The sequence below is a fragment of the Mustela lutreola genome, chromosome 7, assembly GCF_030435805.1.
Source record: "Mustela lutreola isolate mMusLut2 chromosome 7, mMusLut2.pri, whole genome shotgun sequence".
Taxonomy (NCBI): domain Eukaryota; kingdom Metazoa; phylum Chordata; class Mammalia; order Carnivora; family Mustelidae; genus Mustela; species Mustela lutreola.
Window position 1 is genome coordinate 12442897 of NC_081296.1, and position 21804 is coordinate 12464700.

Consider the following 21804-nt stretch of genomic DNA (forward strand, 5'->3'; position numbering starts at 1 on the left):
GGTCCTCTAAACCACCACCCAAAAACCACCTCTGCTATTTTGCACCAGAAAATGCAGACCAGTGAAGCCCATGAAGTATTTTTAACATATGCTCTTTGGGGGGTTAAGTTTTGGGGGTGCAGATTCTAGATTACTATGCGGGACAGATACGAGGTTATACTCTGTGGGCCATAGCTTCCATGGTCATTTCTCTTTCCCCTTGGAGAGGCTACTTGGGATAACTCAATGGCTCCGTGACTTCTGGAATACTTTGTTGCTCTGACAGCCATTCTGCCATTTTCTAGTCTCACCTTTACTGCACTGTTTTCAAGATATTAAAAAAAAGAAACAATTTTTAGTATCTTACCATGATACTAATTATATTTGCATAAATATCTAACATACCAACATTCACATGACACGTAAAAATTAAAGTCAAATTTATACTAGACTGACATCGAAACATTTACTGATGTGATCAACCTATTCAGCTGTTGATTTTTTTTAAACTGATTCAGATTTAAGCCACCAACCTAATTCAGAGAACTCTCAGGAATTAATCTTCAGATGTAATGTTAAGTCTCATTTTCCCACCAAGGCAAAGTTCTTAAACCTTAACTGCATCTTAAAATTACCTGGAGAGCTTTTTAAAATCCTGATGTCCGGATCACACCTCACACCAATTAAATACAAGCCTCTCGAGGTGGGCCTTAGGCATCAGTAGTTTTTGAAGCTCTCTGGGAGATTCTAATGCGTAATTAGAATCCTCAGAGGATTCTAAGGTACAGCCAAAGTTGTAAAACACCACATTAAAGTATCCGACAGGTGCCAGTTCATGTTAACAAGAAAAGCACAGTCAAGGCTGACAAGTCTGCAATAAATACTGAAGTCTTGGATCTAATTAGCAAGTGCTCGGAATTTAGCTTATCGAAACAATTTAACAGAAGGAAAAATGAAGCTCACAGCAGCATTCATTACTTAATTTCTGATTTTTTAAATATTAAAACTAACACTTAACATTGGGTAAATGGCTTAAATCCTCAAGATAAAGTATTTTAGAGGGCCCCCAAGATAGTTACAAGACCAAAGAAATAGATGAGAATAGAATGAAGTAAAAATATCGGAACATAAAATAGAAAATCAGCCGCACCACTTAAAAAAACAACACAGTGTGGGAGGTATATCTGAAAATGAAATGAATCTATTTTACTGGTGGCGGATTATCAGTAATACTATTATGTCTAACCTAACAGTTTAAAAAAAAAAAATCAATGCTAATTCTCCCTCCTTGCTATCATTCTTGCTTCTGGCCTAAGTTGGAGGACAGATACAGTATAGTACAGTGTATAGTATATACATATACTATAGATAGATAGATATATTATAGTGCAGGTGTCACCAAGAGCTCTACGGCAGGGAACACAGAGCAATGAACCTGAGTCTGCACTGTGACACAGTTACATCTAACTCAACACCAGGCCAACACCAAATGGTGTTTCTTAGATGTTCCTCATCTAAGAAAATAACCCAAATGACTGACACCCACTCACTAAGTGACGTGCTTTCTCTTTTTCCTACCTTTTCCCTCCCCAGATGACTGAGGCCATCTAAGTGAGGACACAGAGATTTCTATAAAAGTATTACTTGGACCTTTATTTCTATAAAGTTAGTTTGATCTCTCGCAGAACATACAATTGTCTATTTTATGACAGTTACTGACTTCATAACTACTTACTGTCCTCTGCCTACAAGGTGCACTTAACGAGAGGAGAAATAGAGGCACAAGAGAATTATCCTGAAAGAAAGCCATTATCACTATGACTAACAACATCAAATTCCAGGCTGAGGAAAGAGACAAAAATTATTACAAAATAATCTGAAACTTGGAAAGAATAATAGAACTATTTGGATAAAATAATTTAGGACTGATGACAAAAAACAGATCAAGAAGAAAAATCCAATATCCAACAACTAGAAAAGAGAGAACACATCTTTAAAAAGGTTGAGTTTCTTTAGCTTTCTCATGAAGCAAATAGACACAACAAAAATCAAACAGCAACCCTAGATGTTCACCAGCTTAAACCATCTAATCACAATAGAGGGCAAGGAATGCATGCCCATTTCTCCCAATCTTATTTCTGAAAAGCATTTGAAACTCAACATAAAATATTAAGACCTAAATATGATTCTGTAACTCCAGGGTAAAGGTGACCATTAAAAGCAGCTGATTATGGGACGCCTGGGTGGCTCAGTTGGTTAAGCAGCTGCCTTCGGCTCAGGTCATGATCCCAGCGTCCTGGGATCGAGTCCCACATCGGGCTCCTTGCTCCGCAGGGAGCCTGCTTCTCCGTCTGACTCTGCCTTCCACTCTGTCTGCCTGTGCTCGCTCTCGCTCGCTCTCTCTGACAAATAAATAAAATCTTTAAAAAAAAAAAAAAAAAAAAAAAGCAGCTGATTAACAAGCTTCCAAGGGAGAAGCTGCCACAAGCCTATAGATAAGTGATTTTTTCTACTTACAAAAATTGGTAACTTTAATCGCAACAAAGTCATCACTCTGTAAACTAGCTTTTTCCAGTTCAAGGGGGAAAAAAAACAAAAAAACATTCTTGCTCATTAGTCTGGGTAGGACTCTTCAGACATGAAGTTCACGTGACTTTAATATAAGGTTACTGTCATTAAAATTTAACAAAAGAACCAATACTTATTAAGTCCAATAAGCTTCTAATGAGCTCGTGTGTTTTTATAAGATCCACTGCCCTGAGGCAGCATTTTTCCTAAGTCACTGTTGAAACGGATTCATCTTGTTGTGAAGCAGTTAAACAAATAACATATGTGAAAACGAAGCGACAACATCTCTTCCACACACTAGACGGGCCTTTTCTCAGGTCTCCCTTCTCTAGCGCACTCCTTATGCAGCAACACAGAACATCGCTCCGCTCTCCCTGCACACAGCACTGTACCATCAGTGGTCAGGTGGGTTCCAGGACAGCTGCTCAAACCACGGATGAAGGACCAGATTTAAAAAAAAAAGAAAAAAAAAGTTCCAATTCATTACAGAAGCAAAAACTAAAAATTACTAGAAAAGTAAAATACACAAGATACAAAATTGAAGCCCAAAGTTCTTGGTAGATTCAATTGATATAAAATGACTCGGTCAACTTAGCATAAATGTTTCCGAACACATTCTCTCCACATCACACTGATCTCCTCACAGATCAGTGACAAAGAACGGGCCGCTCAGTGCTCAGCTGGGCCTGCCTCCTTGTGAGCAGCAGTGGGTCCAACAGAGAAGGCTGCAGACTGCCAGGAACCACGTTTCACATTCCTAACATCTACAGACCTCAGCAAGACAGGCAAGCAGGAGAACGAAAAGTCATGGCACAGACAGGGACATGGAACACGGAACCAGCTACACACAGATGCTCTGGACCACGTGTCCTTTTCTCCCGAAGTACACCTCACAGAGGCCTGGGCAAAGCTGAACACTTACTCAATACCAGTCAAGAGTTTTTGTTGTTGTTGTTGTTGTTGATTTTTTTTGGATTTTATTTCTTTATCAGAGAGAGAGATGGGGAGACAGCGAGCACAGGCAGACAGAATGGCAGGCAGAGGCAGAGGGAGAAGCAGGCTCCCTGCTGAGCAAGGAGCCCGATGTGGGATTCGTTGCCAGGATGCTGGGATCATGTCCCGAGCCGAAGGCAGCTGCTCAACCAACTGAGCCACCCAGGCGTCCCCAGTCAAGAGTATTTTAAAAGTTCAATCCCAGCTGGTGTTTATTATTATTTTTATTATAAAATCAAAAGCATCCAGGGGCACCTGGGTGGCCTTCAGTGGGTAAAGCCTCTGCCTTCGGCTCGGGTCATGATCTCAGGGTCCTGGGATCGAGCCCTGCAATGGGCTCTCTGCTCAGCAGGGAGCCTGCTTCCCCCTCTCTCTCTCTGCCTGCCTCTCTGCCTACTTGTGATCCGTCAAATAAACAAAATCTTTTAAAAAAAGAAAAATCAAAAGCATCCAAACATCCACTTTAACAGAGAAGTCACAAAGAGCTTCTAGAATTAATTCACTGACACGATTTCCCTGAACTGAATGTGAAATACTAGGAACTAATCACAGTACATAATAAAATAATACAGCGTAAAGCAGGATTCAGCTTTTCAGAGCACTTTCACCATAAATACCATTTTTACTCTTCCCAGTGACAAGGGCCAGCAACCTGCATATAAAGAACAGAAAGAAGCACAGATAAATGAACCAAGGTTTCACACAGCTAATGACTGAACGAGGGTTAAAAGATCAATTTTTTTGAGACTTGATTTATTTGAGAGAGCAAGCACACACATGAGCACAGAGGGAGAGGGAGAAGCAGACTCCCTGCTTAGCAGGGAGCCCAATGAGGGGCTCAATCCCAGGACCCCCCAGACTATGACCTGAGACAAAGGCAGACACTTAATTGACTGAGCCACCCAAGCACCCCTGAAAGATACATTTTTAAAATCTATTCCAAGTAATTTAGTATTAAACTTGCATGGATTAATGAGCTGTAAGAAAAGCTAAGAGCAAAATGCTTCTCTTAGATTACATTAAAAAAGGTGTTAAGGGTTATTCTAACCTCTAACACTCTTTCTTTTTTTTTTTCCACTTTATTTATACATATTTAATTAAGATGAAATAGGCATAAACCATAAAGAAAAAAAATCAGGATAAAGCGTCACTTCCATTTTGTAGGGAGGGGTCAGGAAATGGAACAGATTACCTGGGACACATCCTAAGACCACCCCAAAGTAGTGAGGTTACAGAATGTTAAAGACAAAATTAAGTATTATTCCACTTAATCTACAAATGAATAAAGGGAGTCAAAACTTTATCCTATTTGGTATAAGAATTTTTACATTTAATATATAGTGAATCATTTCTTAGAAAGTAATACCGGTTAAGTTTTAGAAGAAAGAAATTTCCATCACACAACTGACTAGAAAATCTCAAATGCAACTAAGCAGCTATGCTATAGTTCAGTATGTACCATTACACTGTTCTGGGCTAGTGTACATTTCAGTTTAACACAGAACTGCTTTTTGGGTTTTAGAAAGGCAGCAATAGTTATATTTTGGCTTTTATTCTAGATGCTTAACACAGTTAAGGCGACAGTTGAAGCATATTAAATAAAGGTAGTTCTAATTAAATGATGATCAACACAATCTCTACCAACCTACATACACTGTATAATGCTTACATGGAATGAAACCAGTGTACTTAATTGGTATTTTACACACACACACACACACACACACACACACACACACAACTAAAAAAACATCAAAAGCAGTCATTCTACATGTACTATGGTTACACATTAAAAATGCAATTATACCATAGAACTAAAGTAATATGAACAGCACTACTTGATATGTAAGATAAAGGTGACTGGTTCTAACACAGAGCTAAGCCTGTATCAGTCATTCTAATCATAATGGCTTGTAAAAGCATCGGGTTTCCAATAGAGAAACTACTCTATGAAAATCAGTTAAAATCTATCCAAAGTTTCACATCAGTAAAACCAGGATAAGGCTACAATGATCTTGAAGTGTGAACAAGATATCCAATCAGAACAGTAAGATTCCCAGCCATAATGTAAGATAGAAAGGTCTTCATGCAGCATATGCTCTCTGGCTCCTAGAAAGCTTCATGTGCATAAGATAAAGATAAGTTGCCCAAGAAGTAAACTGGAGTTCAGTGAAGTTTCCATTGTGCCATGACTTTTAAACCTCAGGAATGGTATGATCCATCAGGCTTTTCATAATGCTTGGTGCCATCCGTTTAATAATATATTCAAAGATAAAAGCAGGCATGATTGTAATAGTAACTACAGTCTCAGATGTTGACAATATGTCTGCAATTTGAGAATCCTTCAGCCCAATGACATTCTCTGCCCATTGACTTCACAGATGTTATGTTCTGTGAGAAGACCATTTCTGGCTGCAGAACTATCTTTCACTATGGATGTTATCTTTCCATTTTTAAAGATAAAGCCAACATGTCCAGTACTATCCTTATGCATGGTAACTGTCCGTTCAGAGGGCCTGTCACGAACAGTCATAGTAATCTTCTCTCCAAAAGCTGTTTGAGTACCTTGTGTGCTTTATCAGAGCTCCAGCTTGCACAGTTTTCCCCATTGATCTGGAGTACTTGGTCCCCAAATCTCAGACCAACCAATGAGGCTGGAGAATTTGCCTGGACCAGATAAACAAATATGCCATTATCTATTGATTTAAGCCTGAGCCCAATTTTTCCATCTTGATCCTTACACAAAATGACTTCACGAATCCCTTGCTTAATTTCTGCTCTATGAATTCCAACATCATGACCAGTTACAGGAGCCACCATATAGTTCATACTAGAAGGTCTTGCCACCAACTGCCCCTGAACTGGTGCTCCAGGGACCACGGCCATATTTGCATGGATTTCTTCTTCATTTAAACTCAGGCCCATGTACTGGGAGAGCTCCGGATACAATTTAGGATAGAGATTTCCATCTCGAGAGATGGGAGCAGAAGCTTCAGACAAAATTGCTTGGTTGCCAGGGTTTGCAGAAAAGGCAGTTTGAGCCTGAATAACTTTGTCTACCTTCAGGTCTTCAAGAGATGGGTACAGAGACATTTTTGCAGGATTTTTCTAGGCCACAAGGACCCACTCGCCGCCGTTACTGCCCCGCCGCCTCCGGTAACTGGCCTCTAACACTCTTTCTTAACCGACAAAATCATTTTCATATGAGCATACATTTTCTAAAAACACGCATGTAAATAAAATCTTAAAAGAATACACATAGACAAAAAGATACTTCTTCTCAGTATGTGAAAATGCATTAGGTTCTATATGGATACTTGTTTGCAAGTGTCCCTATAAGTATTTTTCCATTACTGATAAAATGTCTCCAAAAGCCCATCGAAAAAGATAATACTACAGATGGGATGACATTTTTAAACACGAATGCCACCTGGAAACTGGTCTTCTCTACATTGTACTTAAGTTCTTATTTCAAGACATTTCAAAATACCACATTTTCAGAACATGAATGACCTAGGTGATTTATTCACTCAAACCTTCAACATCTATTGATGCTGTATCTACTATGTTCCTGAATGCTACGAACAGATGAATGAATAAATTAGAAGCCAACATTCCTACTATCACAGAGCTTCTATTAGAAAAGGGTATAGTTACAGTTAGAGATACGCTTTTTTAAAAAAATAAAAGCTGGTGTTTATGGAAGAAATTTCCTGTGGGTGGAGAGAGTGCATTCTTCAGAGAGGTAGTCAGGAAAATCTCTGAGAAGGGACCAGAGTATGGAAGAGCCAGCAAATGGAGTTCCTGGGACAGGACAGAACAGGCAAAGGGTACAACAGAGCGCAAGGATCCCGTGCAGAGAAAGCCACGGGAAGAGGGCAAACATCAGAAAATGAGGAGTCAGAGTAGGACAGGGTTAGGGTCTCATGGGCTCTGCAGACCATGGTACCAACTAGGCTTTTACTCCGAGTCAGGTGAGAAAATGTGAGGAAGAGGAGAACAAGGTGAAAATACAAAAGGATGAAACACTATTATTAGTTTGGTATCAGATGAATAGAACTTATAATCCTCCAAACAACTTTGAGGCAGGGATCAGTGTATTTCCATTTTTCATGTGAGGAAACGACAGGCATAAGGAAAAATCTGTTCAAGTATATGGCTAGTAAGTGAAAGGCCAGAATTTTACCCAGACCTAATTATGAAACTTCTGTACCTCCTTCTATTGTCCAGTGTGAAAATGACCCTCTAACACTGTCAAACAATGACTACATTCCAATTAGACACACTGTTAAGTCTGATACGATACTTATCAGAAGCTAAGTAGGTATATTAGATTTCCTGTCACAAGTTTTTTTTAGGATCCATAGCAAGAAAACCACACATTAAGAAGCCATTCCTCAGAGATGGGGTTACAGCATCCAAACAGAGGATCCATGGCTGGCCCCCAACTCAAAGGTTCATGTACGTGGAACACCAAAATTCAACAATCACAGAGTGCATTTCAGCTCATTTCAGCATTCCCACCACTAGGCCCCAATCAACAACCAGTCAGCCTCTCCTCCTCACCTTACCTAGCAGGATGCAACTCAAGCAAAACTCTGGGCTGATGCTAACATACATGTAAAATCCTGTCAAATCGAGTGCAGAAAAAACCATTTTCCCAGTACTAACAACCCAAGTCATTCACGGGGGGGAAGTTCAAAGATGTGTCTTCTTGAGATCAGCGAAGGCCAGGTCAAGTGCCAGAGAAGCACCACTGAAGACCCACGACCCGTCAGTCTGGAAGCAGATACTCACTGGTGGCGGCTCAAACACCACGAATACCGCAAGCCCATCCTATCCAGGCCCCGGCGTCATACTGCAGCTTTAAGAGTAAAGCAGCCCTCCCAAAGGCACGTTTTGCTGAGTCTCCCTCTGACGGGAACTGCGGCATCTAGTTCCTGGTCTGAGGGCTGCTGCAATCTCGTCCCTGAAGCCACCTCACAGCCACGGTGCCGAGCCTTAGGGAGTCCTACGAGATCAAATGCAACTGCACAGAAATGCAGCGGGAGAGGCGGAATGCCAGGAACAGGGGGGTGGGTGCACGGAGGGTGACCGATGCCCCCACAATAGATAGAAGGTTACTATGTTAGGTGCTTGTAAGGAACACACTGCTAGACTAGTTCACGTCCATGCACACGATACTCAGTTCTTCTCCCCTTCCCTTTTTTTTTCTTTTGACCTTATACTGTCACTCTGCCCTCAACTAATACAGAAAGAATGCAGAGGAAAGAGGGCACATAATTTGAGCAACAACTGAGTATCAGCGATTTGCTATAAATTCTGCGATGTTAAATAACTGAAAACGAAACTTTTCTAAGGTAATGGCCAGAACATGCTGGAAAGTTAGGCAGACTTGCTTCCATTCTTTACTCTGACGGTGCCACTTGTATGATCTTGGGTCAGTTACCGAATGTTCCCTGTGGCTCAGTTTCCTCATCTGTGAAGTGGGAATGCTGGATTTGCTGGGAGAGCCAACAAGCATGCATGTGAAGTATCAGCATGGTGTCTGACCCTCCCACGGCATTCAACAAATTGTGACTATATGGGATACTCTAGGGCTGGTGTAATTCTAAGGAACAAAAAAGAAGACAGTTTTTGAGTTATGTGTTTTTAAAAAAGGCACAGAACCTTTGCTTGTGAGTTAACTGTCGGACAACTAAAACGACACCCACATCACCCTACCACTATTTACTCCCAAAAATCCAAGAGGAAACTGCGGCTCTTCTTCCTGGCTGTGTCAAGGGATTGTTAGCATTGTGGGGGAGGCTGACCAGGAAAAAAAACGTGTCAGAAGCTGGACAGTGGTGCAGAGAGGTCCTCTTTACACACAGCTGAGTGGTCATCTTATTTACAATGGGTCTTCCTCCCTAGCTCTCCAGGCAGAGGAACACGCCCAGTTTCTAAGAACTTCACAAGCATGTTCCCATTTTATCCCAAGAGACCTAGGATGCACATGTTAGCATTTCCCATTGTACAGACGAGAAAAGTGAGGCTCTTAGGCGATTCTCAGTCAGGACACACCCACGGTGTGTTCGACTCTCCCACGGTGAAGGCTGAACAGCCAGGTGCTTTGGTCCAATATTGATTTTGGCCAAAAGGATTATTTGACATGCTTAGTTTTTTCCTTAATAATCACTTTAATTTCTGTTAATAATACATGCACGTAAAATTTCCAAGTCATTCTTTCTGTAGGTATCCCCTTAAGGAAACTCCCCAAAGTGACCAAATAAAAATCACATATAATGGTTACGAAAGGTTTATATGTTCTAGAGTATAGCGAACTCGCCCATCAAGTCCATCCTGTAGGCTCCTATTTTCTTCCACCAGGGTCCACAGTGAAGTCAGAAATGTTGTCAAGATCACGTGCTGTTGCCACAGAGAACCTGCTACCAGAGGTTAAGCTGTGTGACTACAGCTCTCTGAAGAAAAATGCTGAGGCCTGAAGTTGTAGGGCACCCGAGCAAACACAGGCTAGGGCCATTTGCATGCACAGAGCAAGAAGTACACACAAGGGAACACAAGACATATGGAAGAGCTTTGTTATTCCAACCAATGTGCAACACCAATCCATCCTCTTATAAAGTCCAAGACAGTGTAAAAGTTCAGAGGTTTTATAAACTGCTTCAAATTATTGGTCCATGACTTAGCAGCTGTGGTGATTACCTTTTGAAATGCGAAAGAGTTGGGGAGAGAAAGAGTTGGGGAGAGAAAAAAATATACAAGAATTTATGCAAAGTGCCTAGCACAAATACAATAAATGACAGCTGGTGCTATTGTTATATAAATACATATACTATTCTCGGAAAGTGCATTCTGCGATTTTCCAGCATGCTGCCACACAGGTCAACAACCTTGAGATTACCATTTGAATGGATTTCTAAAAAAACTAGGAAATGTCGAGGCACCTGGGTGGCTCAGTGGGTTCAAGCCTCTGTCTTTGGCTCAGATCATGAATCTCAGGGTTCTGGGATCGAGCACCGCATCGAGCAGAGAGCCTGCTTCCCTTCCTCTCTCTCTCTGCCTGCCCCTCTGCCTACTTCTGATCTCTGTCAAATAAATAAATAAAATCTTAAAAAAAAACTAGGAAATGTCAAAATTCTCAAAATGCTTCCATTCCGAATTTACCAAAAAAGAAAAAAAGTCATTGAGAACCACATCAATGAATCAACTAATTAAATGATCTTGTTTAGAAGACTGATAATGTTATCAAACATGCTTTCTCACAAAATCCTATCAAGAAGTTTAAAAACATCCTAAGGACAGGCTTGTGAAGAACAGCAATTCACTCTCCTGGCGGCCTTGGGCTGGCTATCTAAGCCTCTAGAAACTTTCCCATTTCTAAAGGAATACGGACTATATTTACACCTCAGAGGATTTGCTGGAAGGTCTAAATGAGAACACACTGAAGTACCAAAGTAGCAGGTACCCAGAAAATGTGTGTGCCCACCCCCACTTCCAATTTCCACTCAGTTCTACAACCTTATCTTCACCAGAACAGAGACCCAGATCACACAGTGAGAAAGGGGGATGGGTGAACGGACAGACATAAAGATGGACAGACAGATGGGACTTGAGCCAGAGAAATGTCAAGTTTAAAAAAAAAAAAAAAATCCCTGTCTTTGGCTACTTTTTTGAAAATAAGTTTGTACATTTGCTTCATTCTTTCTCCTCTTAAGCAAAAGCAAAGGCTGCAAATGTGCTTTGTGCTCGATGGGCTCCTGAGGACCCACTTGTCAAGAGGACGCCGAGAGCAGCCTGAAGAGGCAGTCGCTGTGTCCACAGAAGGTCTTGCTTAACAGCACTCCGCTCCATTGTGCAATTAGTACACAGGAGTAGTCATTGTACCCACTGACCCTGACCCCAGGCTTCAAGTGTAAAAGTGTTAAAAGAAGGACTTGAGAATAGAATCGCTTTGAGAGGAGCCGATCTGCCATACCAGATAAGAACAAACCCCCACCTAGTGCCTCATGTCTGCCAGGCTGCGACTGTGCTCTGTGTGTGTACACACGTGTCCTCTGTACCTGGACAGGTCCTTGGACTTTGCCCTTGAGCCTGGTTCTGTTACGCTGTAGCCTTGTACTTCTAGCCACTCACTTCATCTCCACTTCCTCAGTTATAAAATAGGGATAACAACACCTGACCTATCTATTCCTTAGGCTGTCAAGAGAACCAACGTAAAAAGACAGCTCAAGTGTAAACAACACTACATTCAAAACCATCCACTGGGTAACATGAATGAAAAGCAGAGGCTAGGACCAAAGAGAAAGCTGTTCACCCTTTCCAAATGAAGTGTTCATCATCCTGTGTCCCGGTGGCCTCTTCCTGAGTCTCTCCTCCGGTCAAGGTTTTGTACAGGGAAGATTGCGGGGAACAGAATTCCACGAATGTGTGTGTGACAGGAGCCCTATCACTTTCTATAAAGTCTCGGACTAGTTGCCTTAGCTCTCTGAGCCTTCACACTTTGCCCACACAACATAAATAAGTACAAAAATAAGGCCGATTTCAGAAAGGTTGTCCCAAGACCGAAGTAAAATATTAGCCGTACTATTTCCGACCATGATGTCTAGTGCGTGGCAGGCCCTCATTAAACACAGAGATTTACTGAGCTGGTACAGAAAATGACACGAGGACGGACACTGAAACGTGCTCTCTGGGCAAAGGAGGGATTTCAGCACTTCCATGCCGGCACTCCAGAGCCCACATTCGCTACAGGCCTGCTCCTCCTGCAGGACGGCCGCGACCGCAACCCCCCTCGCGCATCTGGAGCTCCCCGCTCCACCACCCAGAGGCGTCCCGTCATCGCATGGAGAGAGAACCAAACTGATGGTTTTAGAAGTGCTATCTATTACCCAAGGGAATGAGTTCAAACTCTGGGGAAGTATCTAAAGCAGGGACAACCACACGCTGCCTAGAAATCCTTTTAAGATTTTGGCAAAATTTCTTTAAGGTATGAAAAATTGTTCTGGCTCTAGAAGTAATGGGAAATCAAGGAAAGGGCAGTAATGGACACCACTGATATCGGTAGCTGTGTACATTCCTTCATTTATTTCTCGAAGCAACTCACACTGGAGATGGCTCTCTTGTTTCTCCCATGTTATAAACAGGGCTGAGGCTTCAGGAGCGAAGGGGATCCCCGGGAGCACAGCATCATAGGGGCAGCTCCTGGGTTCAAGACTCGACCACCTCTGCACAAATTCTGCCCATCTCTCTACAACTTCAATTCACAGAGACTGACGATAACTATCACAGAAAAGATACTCTAGGAAGACCCTCAACTGGAATTTGAGTTTCACTGGTCGGTGAACTACCACCTTACTGATTATGCAACTACATGAGAAACTTCTCCACAGAGCACCTGAGAGTCTGACAGAGAGCCGCAGTCAGCTCACTTGGGTATAACGCGGCATGCTGACACGGGCCAACCGGGTAGCGTCCAAGGGATGAGAAACTCAGGTGGGCAGGTGACTTCCTGCTTTCTTCCCCATCACACAGGCTAAGAAGTGAGGAAGTTTCGATTTTAGCTAAGCTCTTTGTCCCGAAGCAGGCCCGCTCTTCGAGCTACAGTACCTGTTGCCCTGTACCTACTCTAAGCAATGACCATCACCTGTGTGACAAACAACCCTCGGTTCTCCACAGCACACACGTCAGGCACTTGGTTATAATTCCAGGGGGCAAGGATTTTTGTCCTTGTTTCTTTTTAAGAAGATAGAGAAACTGAGGCTGAGAAAGTTGAGCCCTGTGACATGGCTACAAATGGCCAAGTCAAACCACAAACTCTGGTTTGACTCCAAAGTCTGCATACATAGCCGTCAGCCACTACACCTGGAACTGCCTCTTGGTCTCAGCTCTTTCCCTTGCCCAAAGGAGAGATCCAGGTCCTCAGCCTGCTTGTGTGTTGTGTGTGGGATATCTCACAATGACACCTGTGTCCTTCTGGAGACTCCAACGCAACACCCATCTAATGTTACCTCCTAGCCTTAGCCCAACCAAGAGCTTCAAGACTTGGGTTCCCTCCCTCTTCTACCCATCACTAATTAGGGGACCTCAGGCAGGGGATGTTTGACTTCTTTTCAAAATGGGGGAAACAACTGTGCATCTACCTAAAAGCAGGGGAGGCCTAAGCGCTCTGGGTAAGATTTCTTCTCAGGCAAGACTGGGACATTTTGTCTAAGGTGAATTTTCCGATCATAAATACAACCATATTGATAATGCAAGATCAAAATATGAGCAGTGAGTCAAAAAAATTTCTCCTTTCCTGTCACTGAACTCAGTGCAAATTAATAATAACAGATTACAGAAAAGGGAAGCTATCAAAAACATCCTAACAATTACTGCTATCTGCTAGGATTTAGTATCAATTCAAGAGTTCTCAAAAGACGTGGGTCATATTTAGATTATCGTTCACTTCCAAGGACAGCAGAATTGACTTTCACACAGAAGTGACTCCATTTATCAAAATGAATTATCTAACACACCTCAGACACATAAACACAAACAAAACTTGGACCCTAATCAGCACTGTCTTCTTCCCCTGCCTCCAAAAATTTAAAATAAATAAATAAATAAATAAAAAACAACAAAAAAAACCCACAGTAAGCAGCAAGTTATGAAAACAACAAATTTACTTTGGGAGACATATAAAAGGACTGAAATAAACTTGAATTTTCAATGAAGACTGGCATGCAAACAGTTATTTTCTAAGGGCAAAAATGTATGTAACCCTACCTCAATTTCATATTAATTGAAAAGACAGAATAAAATGAAATGGGCCTCGATGGAGAAACTTAAACAAGGGAAGAGGTAGGACACTCGAGTCTAAAGATCTTAGTGAATCATTAGATGGCGTCACACGTGGAACAACCCTTAGCTTTTCATAAACCATCCTGTGAGTTTCACAAGACAAACTCCTCGCTCAGAAACACGTGTGTAAACTTCTGCCTGGGACTGTAAAGGCCGCGGAGCCCATGCAGTCTATTCTTGGTGCCCCTTGTTCAGAATCCTAGGAGTGGAAGGAGCTCTGAACAGCTTCTTAGGTGATCTGGCTTCTGGCTCTGACTGGGCCACCTTGTCACCCTGATCCTGTCACAGCCTCTCTGGATCTCACTCTCCTCCTTATCCGTTAATGATGATCTCTCCTGACCTACAGTTGAAATTCTAGCAAAGTCTATTAACATCATGGTAACATTGAGTGATGGAGTAAAATCACCTCCTTCCCTTTTTTTAATTTGCTGATTTCAACGTCCTATTGTGGTCCCCCATTTGAAGATTTCTCAAGTTGGCTTTCCCTTCAAAAGGAGGTGAGTGGCTTTCGCATATGGAACAGAGCTCGTACTATAAAGCAAGCCAAAAAATCTTCTCCAAGAACAAACACTCTGGTTTCCTTAAAGCTGCGCCGAAGTCTTGTGACATCCTCACCAAGCATATAATAAAGCTGTTGTAATTACTCTATTTCCCCATTTGGATAGCAATCCTTAACCAACTCTGCTTCCCAGCAAAACCCAGAGCTACAAGGTTACACTTAGAGGAAATGCTCTCGAAGGGCAGCATTTAATGCAGAGTTAACTGTTTCAACTTCTGGAACAGGCTTCTTGTGAGAAAGCCCTGAGGCGAACAGCAGAAGGAATCGAATCACCCGCCAGATGGGAAGTACAAAGGAATGGAACCGATCACTCCTGGAATACTGTCGCAGTAGAGCTCAAGTATCCGGAGCTCATCTGAGACGAAGAGCGCCCCTCCTACTGTCAGGGATCCCATGCACCCATCAGAGAGCCTCTGAAAAGAACCTTTTGTCTGACTTGACTAGAAAAGTTATCATCTGGGCAGGTGAAAGCAACAACAGACAGACCAAAAACCCGACCTGTGTAAGTACGAGCAGGGAGCCTTACATGCTGAAATGAAGTCTCTTCTTGCGCCCCATCCAGAACCCCCCCCACTCCCCCCATACGGCTACAAATGACAAAAAATAAAAAGCAACTAAATTAAGTCTAACAGGAGCAAAAGACTGGGAATTTGGGAATATCCACTTAACTTATGAGGGTCCCTCGATTAGTGAAGAACGTGAATCCCACAGGGTTTATTCTCGGTCAGACTATGTGGCTGAAAAGATGTGGTGACCGTAAAATAATAAAAACTATGTATTAAACAAGAGAAACTACAGCTGAAGTTTCTGCCTTTTATAAATATTCCAGGGGAAACAGTCGGCTGTTGTAAGGTACTTCTCTTCTTCTACAAGAGAAAAGGCCTCCTCCAATGTTCTGACTGACAACCTTCCTTTGAAAGACTCTATGAAGAGTCAGAGTGTCCAGCCAAAGAGTGCAGACGCGCAGGACTCCCTACCACCCGTCTCCAGGACAACTCGGTGGCTTTCTCCTGCTTCTCATATGAAGAGACCACGGCTCTTGATTTTATTCATGGAAATTACAATCAGACCCAAACCCAGTGGTTCAGCATATTTTCTGCATGCAATGATTACATTCAGATATTTGTTTCTAATTAACTTAAGTCTTGAAGACATAACTGAGAAAATATATGGCAGAGAAAAATCTTCTCTTGTACCAAGTCAGAATAAGCTACATACGTGGTCAGGGAATGCTGCCCCCACAGACGAGACCTAGTCTTAGGGTTCAGTGAAATATCAAGAGGCAAGAAGCAGGGAGGCAGGGAGAGAAGCTGGCAACAGGACTTACGTTTGCGTCTCACAAATGAAGTGGTTAGCAGGAGCGAGCTTACCAGCCTCCGGCAGAAGGCAAGGCACAGAGCTGAGGTTTTAGTTCCCGGCAAACTCACTTGGAGATGCCAAGTGGGCGGCGCTGCTATGAAGCAAGGGGTGGGGGGGTGGGGCCAGGCATGAGGGGAAGGAAAGAGCGAGAAGGAGCACTTACTCAGTTAGAAGCCGGTGCAGCTTGTGATAACCCCGCTCCAAGGCCAGGCTCACAGGTGTCGCTCCTTCCTGGTTGTGGACGCTGAGAGCCCCGCGGCCACCTGGCTTCTGCAACAGGAACCACGTCAACCTCAGCAGCCCCAGCCGCACAGCAAAATGCATCAGCGTCTCCCGGGGACCGCCATCTGTATGTGGGAGAGAAAATCAGTACAGAGAACGTGAAAACGACAAGCAAACAAACAGAAAGACAAGTTACGTGAGCACTGCCGACTCCAAGTACCTAAGATCCTAGAGTTAAACCACAACATAAACAGGCTTGATGGTGGCGGGCTGCGGCCAGCTCTTGCGTCAAGACGGAACAAAGCTGAACAGAGCTTAAGAAGCAAAGTCTCCGAAGAGAACCATGACATTCTATATCCTGATTTACCACATTTGTGCAAACCATCTATATGGGCGGATTTGTAAGAATGAATTCACACATGTGTTCTTTTCCTTAAACAAGAAGGTGGGGTGGGGGGAATGCAGCCTCACAATGTGGGGACACATGGGGAATAGCTGTTGGGGCTTAGATGGGTGTATTATAAAAGGTATAATTAAAGAAAAAATAACACCCAGACAGGAGCTGGCTAGGTAAACACTAAGAACAGGTTCTGCTTGTTAAGTACACACAGGTCCTTCTATTCCCCCACATTAAGGGCAAATCAAATTACCAGCACAGCCAGCTTTTTTTTGGGCTTTGTTTAATGAAAGAAAGAAATGCATCTCCAGGCATAATAAGCCTAATTTTAAGATAATATACTAGTAAGTTCAGTAAGAAAAAAAACGTGCACTTGGGCTTATTTCACTTACAGGGAAGGCCCCTCTTTAGTACAGCGAGTCACGCTGAAAGTGGTCAAATGAGGAAGGGCTCGGGAGGCAGACAAATCTGGGTTTGGAAGTGGCCATTTACCACCTGAGACTGGGCCCGAACCATTCTTACCTCTCAGAGCTTCATTTCTGCATCCCTCGGTGGGGCACCTTCACCTCACACGCAGGACGGAGGCAGGCGGAGTGCGGGGATAAAGACGGGCTACAAGATCCGCCCTCAAAGCCAGGCTTCCCTCCCTTTCCCGGCTCTCTCCTCTCAGACTTCAGATTCCGTTCCAGGTTCACCAACAACCTCTCTCTTCCTCAGGCCATCCCCTGTGCCCAAGCTGGGATGAAGCCACAGCAGGGCTGCGGTACCAGGCCCCACAGGCTGGGCGGGACTCACCTCCAGGGGGCGCCACTCAGACACTGCAATGGGAATGGCGCCCAGGAGCGGTGCCTGCCTCCTCTCCTCCGTGGCTACCACGGGTCTCAACTTTTTTCCTGGGCATTCCCAAACTTCCTGGACCCCACTGCTTCCTCCTTACACTCAAGTCCGTGCTGCTCATGTGACTAGCAGTGAAAAACGAATACAGCTTTGAACCAGCGATTTTACAGCGAAAGGCTTTCCAGTGTCACGTGTCTTTCAGTCTAGTCTCCCTATTACCAAGGTAAATTTTTAGATGCAAAACTGATCTTTTGTATTTTACATTTTTCCTACAGAACTACGCACACTAATTCAAGAATTCACAGGGTGTTCAGCTGAGACACGTGGCTGGAAAGAGATCAACACCCCAGAAGAAACCCTGCATGGGCAGGTACAAACCATAATAATCAGGACCTCAGAGCAGGTGGCAGGGCCAGACAAAAGGGCAGAAAGAACCTTCACAGAAGATCAAATATCACCACCTGACTTGTGCCTTACAGTTGTTCACAAGCACTCTGACGTCCTTATCAAAAACCAAAAAGCTAATAAGGCTCCAAGCAGAAACTATGTGACTTTTTAGAGACTGGTCAATTCCTGCCTCACTACGTGACACCTTCACACCCCTTCACAGCAGTCTTCTTTACAGCCTCACCACTTCCGACCCCTGATTTGCTGAGTCAGCTCCAAAAACAAAGCCATGCACCTGCTCAAGCTGGCACCTTGGTTCCAGCACCTGCATCCTCCCCAGGTCTGATTCTAAGGTCCTGAGCAGAAGGTGCCACATGCACTTGTAGGTTGAACCCTTTATGCAATTAACAGACGACCAGAAGTGTGATGCGTGGTCAGGACCCGCTAGATGTCTGCTCTGGACTATGTATTTTGTATTAACGCTTTTCCCACTCACAATAACCCCATTAGGTCTCACCATCCTCAGGTTGAGGCAAAGACAGGTTAATAACTTACCCACAACAAGAATCATCAAGATTTGAAAATTCTTCTGTGAACTCTAGAGACCATACCCTCTCCATTAACTCCACCCTCTTTTTGTAAAAAAGAAAAAAAAAAAGCAATCAGGCAAGCGAGCTCTTGTGGTTTACAAAGAACCTTTTCATGTTTTCCTCCAATAAATAAAAATGTTTACCCAACTTAGCCTTCATTACTGCTTTTATTTCTTTTGTCTCCGTTTAAACTCCAGCACACCCACAATTTAGGACCAACTTCTGTTCTCTGGTCTCTATCTTCCGTATTTCTTCCTCTCATGATCCTTTGTCTTTTCCCTCTGTATTCTGTGAGTTACTCAACTTTGTCCTTCAGATCACTAACTGCATTTCCTGTGATGTCAACTGAGTCCTTTGTCCCCAGTTTGAATTTAATTATGTTATGGGATTCTGGATGTCCCTGCATCATTTCAAGCAACTCTCTTTCCATCTTTGCCCTCACTGTGATGACTTCTCTGCAGATGTAATTAAAGCCCCTAATCAGTTGATTTAATAAGGAAGATTATCCCAGATAATCTGGGTAGGTCTGTCTAAATCAGCTGGAAGGCTTTAAAAGCAGGGCTGAGGTTTCCCCTGGAGGCTGGCCTGAGCCTGTGCTCTTGGAACTCCAGCTGCTCCAGATCTCCCCTTCCTGACTCACTGAGGATGACAGTTTTGGCTCATTTCAGTGGGTCTGAGCTTGCCCATGGTCTTCTCCTCTACTCCTGCCCTGCGAATCTTGGACCTCCTTGACCAGCCCCCACAATCGCGTAAGGCACGCCATGCAAGAAGTCTTAATGCACATTTCTCCTGCTCGTTCTGATGCTCTGGTTGAACCCTGACCGAGGGGCTTCCTGCATATTTAGTAGATACTCCCTAAACTTACTGTTCTGGTTGCTTCCTTTTCTAATTTCATAATAGATCTGACTTCTTTGAGCTTTTAAAGGACAAATAGGAACTCTGTTCTAAATTTTTCTTTGGTTTCTTAAAGAAAATTATACCTAGGAGTCTCCCTTCTGAATACTCTTGATACTTCTCCGTTTCCTTTAGGCTGTAATTTATTTCACAGGCCATAGGTTGGTTCGCGGGCTTTCCCATTTAACCATGCTCAACTGGAAAAATCTCTATGGAGGCCCGGCTTCCACTCACAGAGAAGGTAGCAGAAAATGCCTTAAGTCTCACTTGCTATCCACTTAAGCAACCTCATTCCCACACCCATTCCCTCCGACCTGCAGAGAAAGCTGACATGCCTAGCAGACATTCATGGTAAGTATGCTGCAGCATACTTTCTCAAAGTCAGATTTTCTGATGAAGCAAAATGTTCTAAATTCTGTGAACAGTATAGCAATCAAAGACTACATTTCCTTCCCCATCAATCCACCTAAATGCCCTGCTCACAGTACTCTCTGAATTCATACCTACGTGACTCCAAAATCACCATTCTCCCTGCTGTTCTGAACCACCTCTTGGATAAGCCTGCAGCTCCGCACGAGGCAGGAATTCTCACACTCCACGGGGAGGGAAAACGGTGGGCCAGTGTGAGCGATGGGCTTGTCGAAAAGGACACCTGTAGCCCTGCCACACAATCAAGGTTTGAGAGACAACAAAACCTTTTGGAGCTGAAGTCCTGCCATGACCAGGAAGTGCTTGTCCTGGAAATCAACAGATATTAACCCTCTGCCAAGAAAAAAATCCCCAGTGGTCTTTTTATATTTTATTATTTTATTTTTTAGCAACAATGATAGCTGAAAAAGGATACAAATATTAGAGAGTGTAGCTAAGGAAAAAGTCTCACGGAAGGGGTGTGGGAATTAAAACACCAAACAATTAGGTTGAGGTTCTAGTAACCAACGTCAGATACACAGAACTGAGACCGCCCTGGCTGTTTTGGGTGCAGTCTTTTTTAAACCGGTCTAATCCTTCTCTCCACCCAAATTTCTCCTTGTGGGGAGGATTCCCACCCCAAAAGATGATAAGATCTTTTCATTCAGCCATATAATACCAGTGATTGAGAATGAAGATCTCCCCCAGGACTTTCTCCTCCACCCTTTCTTCAGAGCTAGTCTGCAGCCGGCCGGCCCCTGCTACCCTACAGGGTCTTTCAGGTGAAAATCATCCCCATTCACCCAACCTTCAAACTTCGACCTTTGCGAGCCACAGAGGGACTGAGCAGCAGGACCAAGAAGTGAGACTTGCTCACTCACAGGGAAGCTCTCCCCGCCCCATCATTCACCCTCCACCCAGATGCAACCTTATTGCTGATGTTTAGAGCAGAACTAAGGCCAAAAGGACAGCAGAGAAGCTCCTTTATGTAACTGCGGATGGAAGGACTAGACGGACAAACTCCCTCCCTCCCGCTCGTGGTTTAAAGCGAAGAGTAACTTTAGAGATCAGTAAAAGCAAAAGCAAAACAGCCTCGTTCTGCCTCAAGGAACTGTTTTTCCCGTGCTGTCCTGTGGCAGCCTTCAACAGGACAGCTTAAGTCCCTTATAGACCTCATTGATGTTCTGTCTCTAACAGGTTACTGGACGGTGGTCAAGGTATATTCAAAACAAAATGCTTATCCACCAGCTCACACTCTCCCAGGAGGTCTTCCTCCATTTGACAGATAAAGAAACGGAACCAGAGGTGAAGACTTTGCACAAACTCTTGCAACAAAGCCAGGCTATAGACAAGTGGAGCCCCCTGCCCACAGGACAGTATCACCTCGAAACCAAGAGTTCTCAGCGTCACGTTCACGCCTGCTGCGCAGGGAGACCAGGAAGCCCTATAAAACATGTCCGGGTTCTCCGGGTAGGCAGCTGGATGCACTTCATTCTGAGGAGAGATCTAAGCTATTTTCAAAGGAGTCACTGACCTGGAAACAGTTAAAAAGCACTGCATCTAAACACAGAGTGGGAGGGTTAACCGCAAATCTCGTATGACCCCTTTGTGCAAATATCAGGCTGGAACAACTGTCAACATCCTAACCTTCAACAGCAAGGAGTCCCGTTATGTAACAGGGCGCCCTGTGTACCTGCCTCTTCACCCCAGGCGACAAGCCTGCTTCGTGCCTGCTTTTTTTTTTTTTTTTTTTAAGACTTTATTTACTT

At 43.5% G+C, this 21804-nt stretch overlaps 1 protein-coding gene and 1 pseudogene across 12 annotated transcripts in view; both read right to left on the minus strand.

Annotated features, from left to right (window-relative positions):
- AKAP13 (A-kinase anchoring protein 13) overlaps nt 1-21804 on the minus strand; it is a 324413-nt gene that overhangs the window by 168605 nt on the left and 134004 nt on the right. For 10 of the 12 annotated variants that reach the window (XM_059180056.1, XM_059180052.1, XM_059180055.1 and 7 more), the window contains exon 5: nt 16464-16647. In XM_059180056.1, the coding sequence (XP_059036039.1) occupies nt 16464-16647 (184 nt within the window). Of the gene's footprint in view, nt 1-16268; nt 16369-16463; nt 16648-17441; nt 17726-21804 lie in introns of those variants that run through there. The other 2 variants (XM_059180057.1, XM_059180058.1) reach the window with 2 other exon arrangements.
- Nucleotides 4600-6722, minus strand: LOC131835638 (syntenin-1-like; annotated as a pseudogene).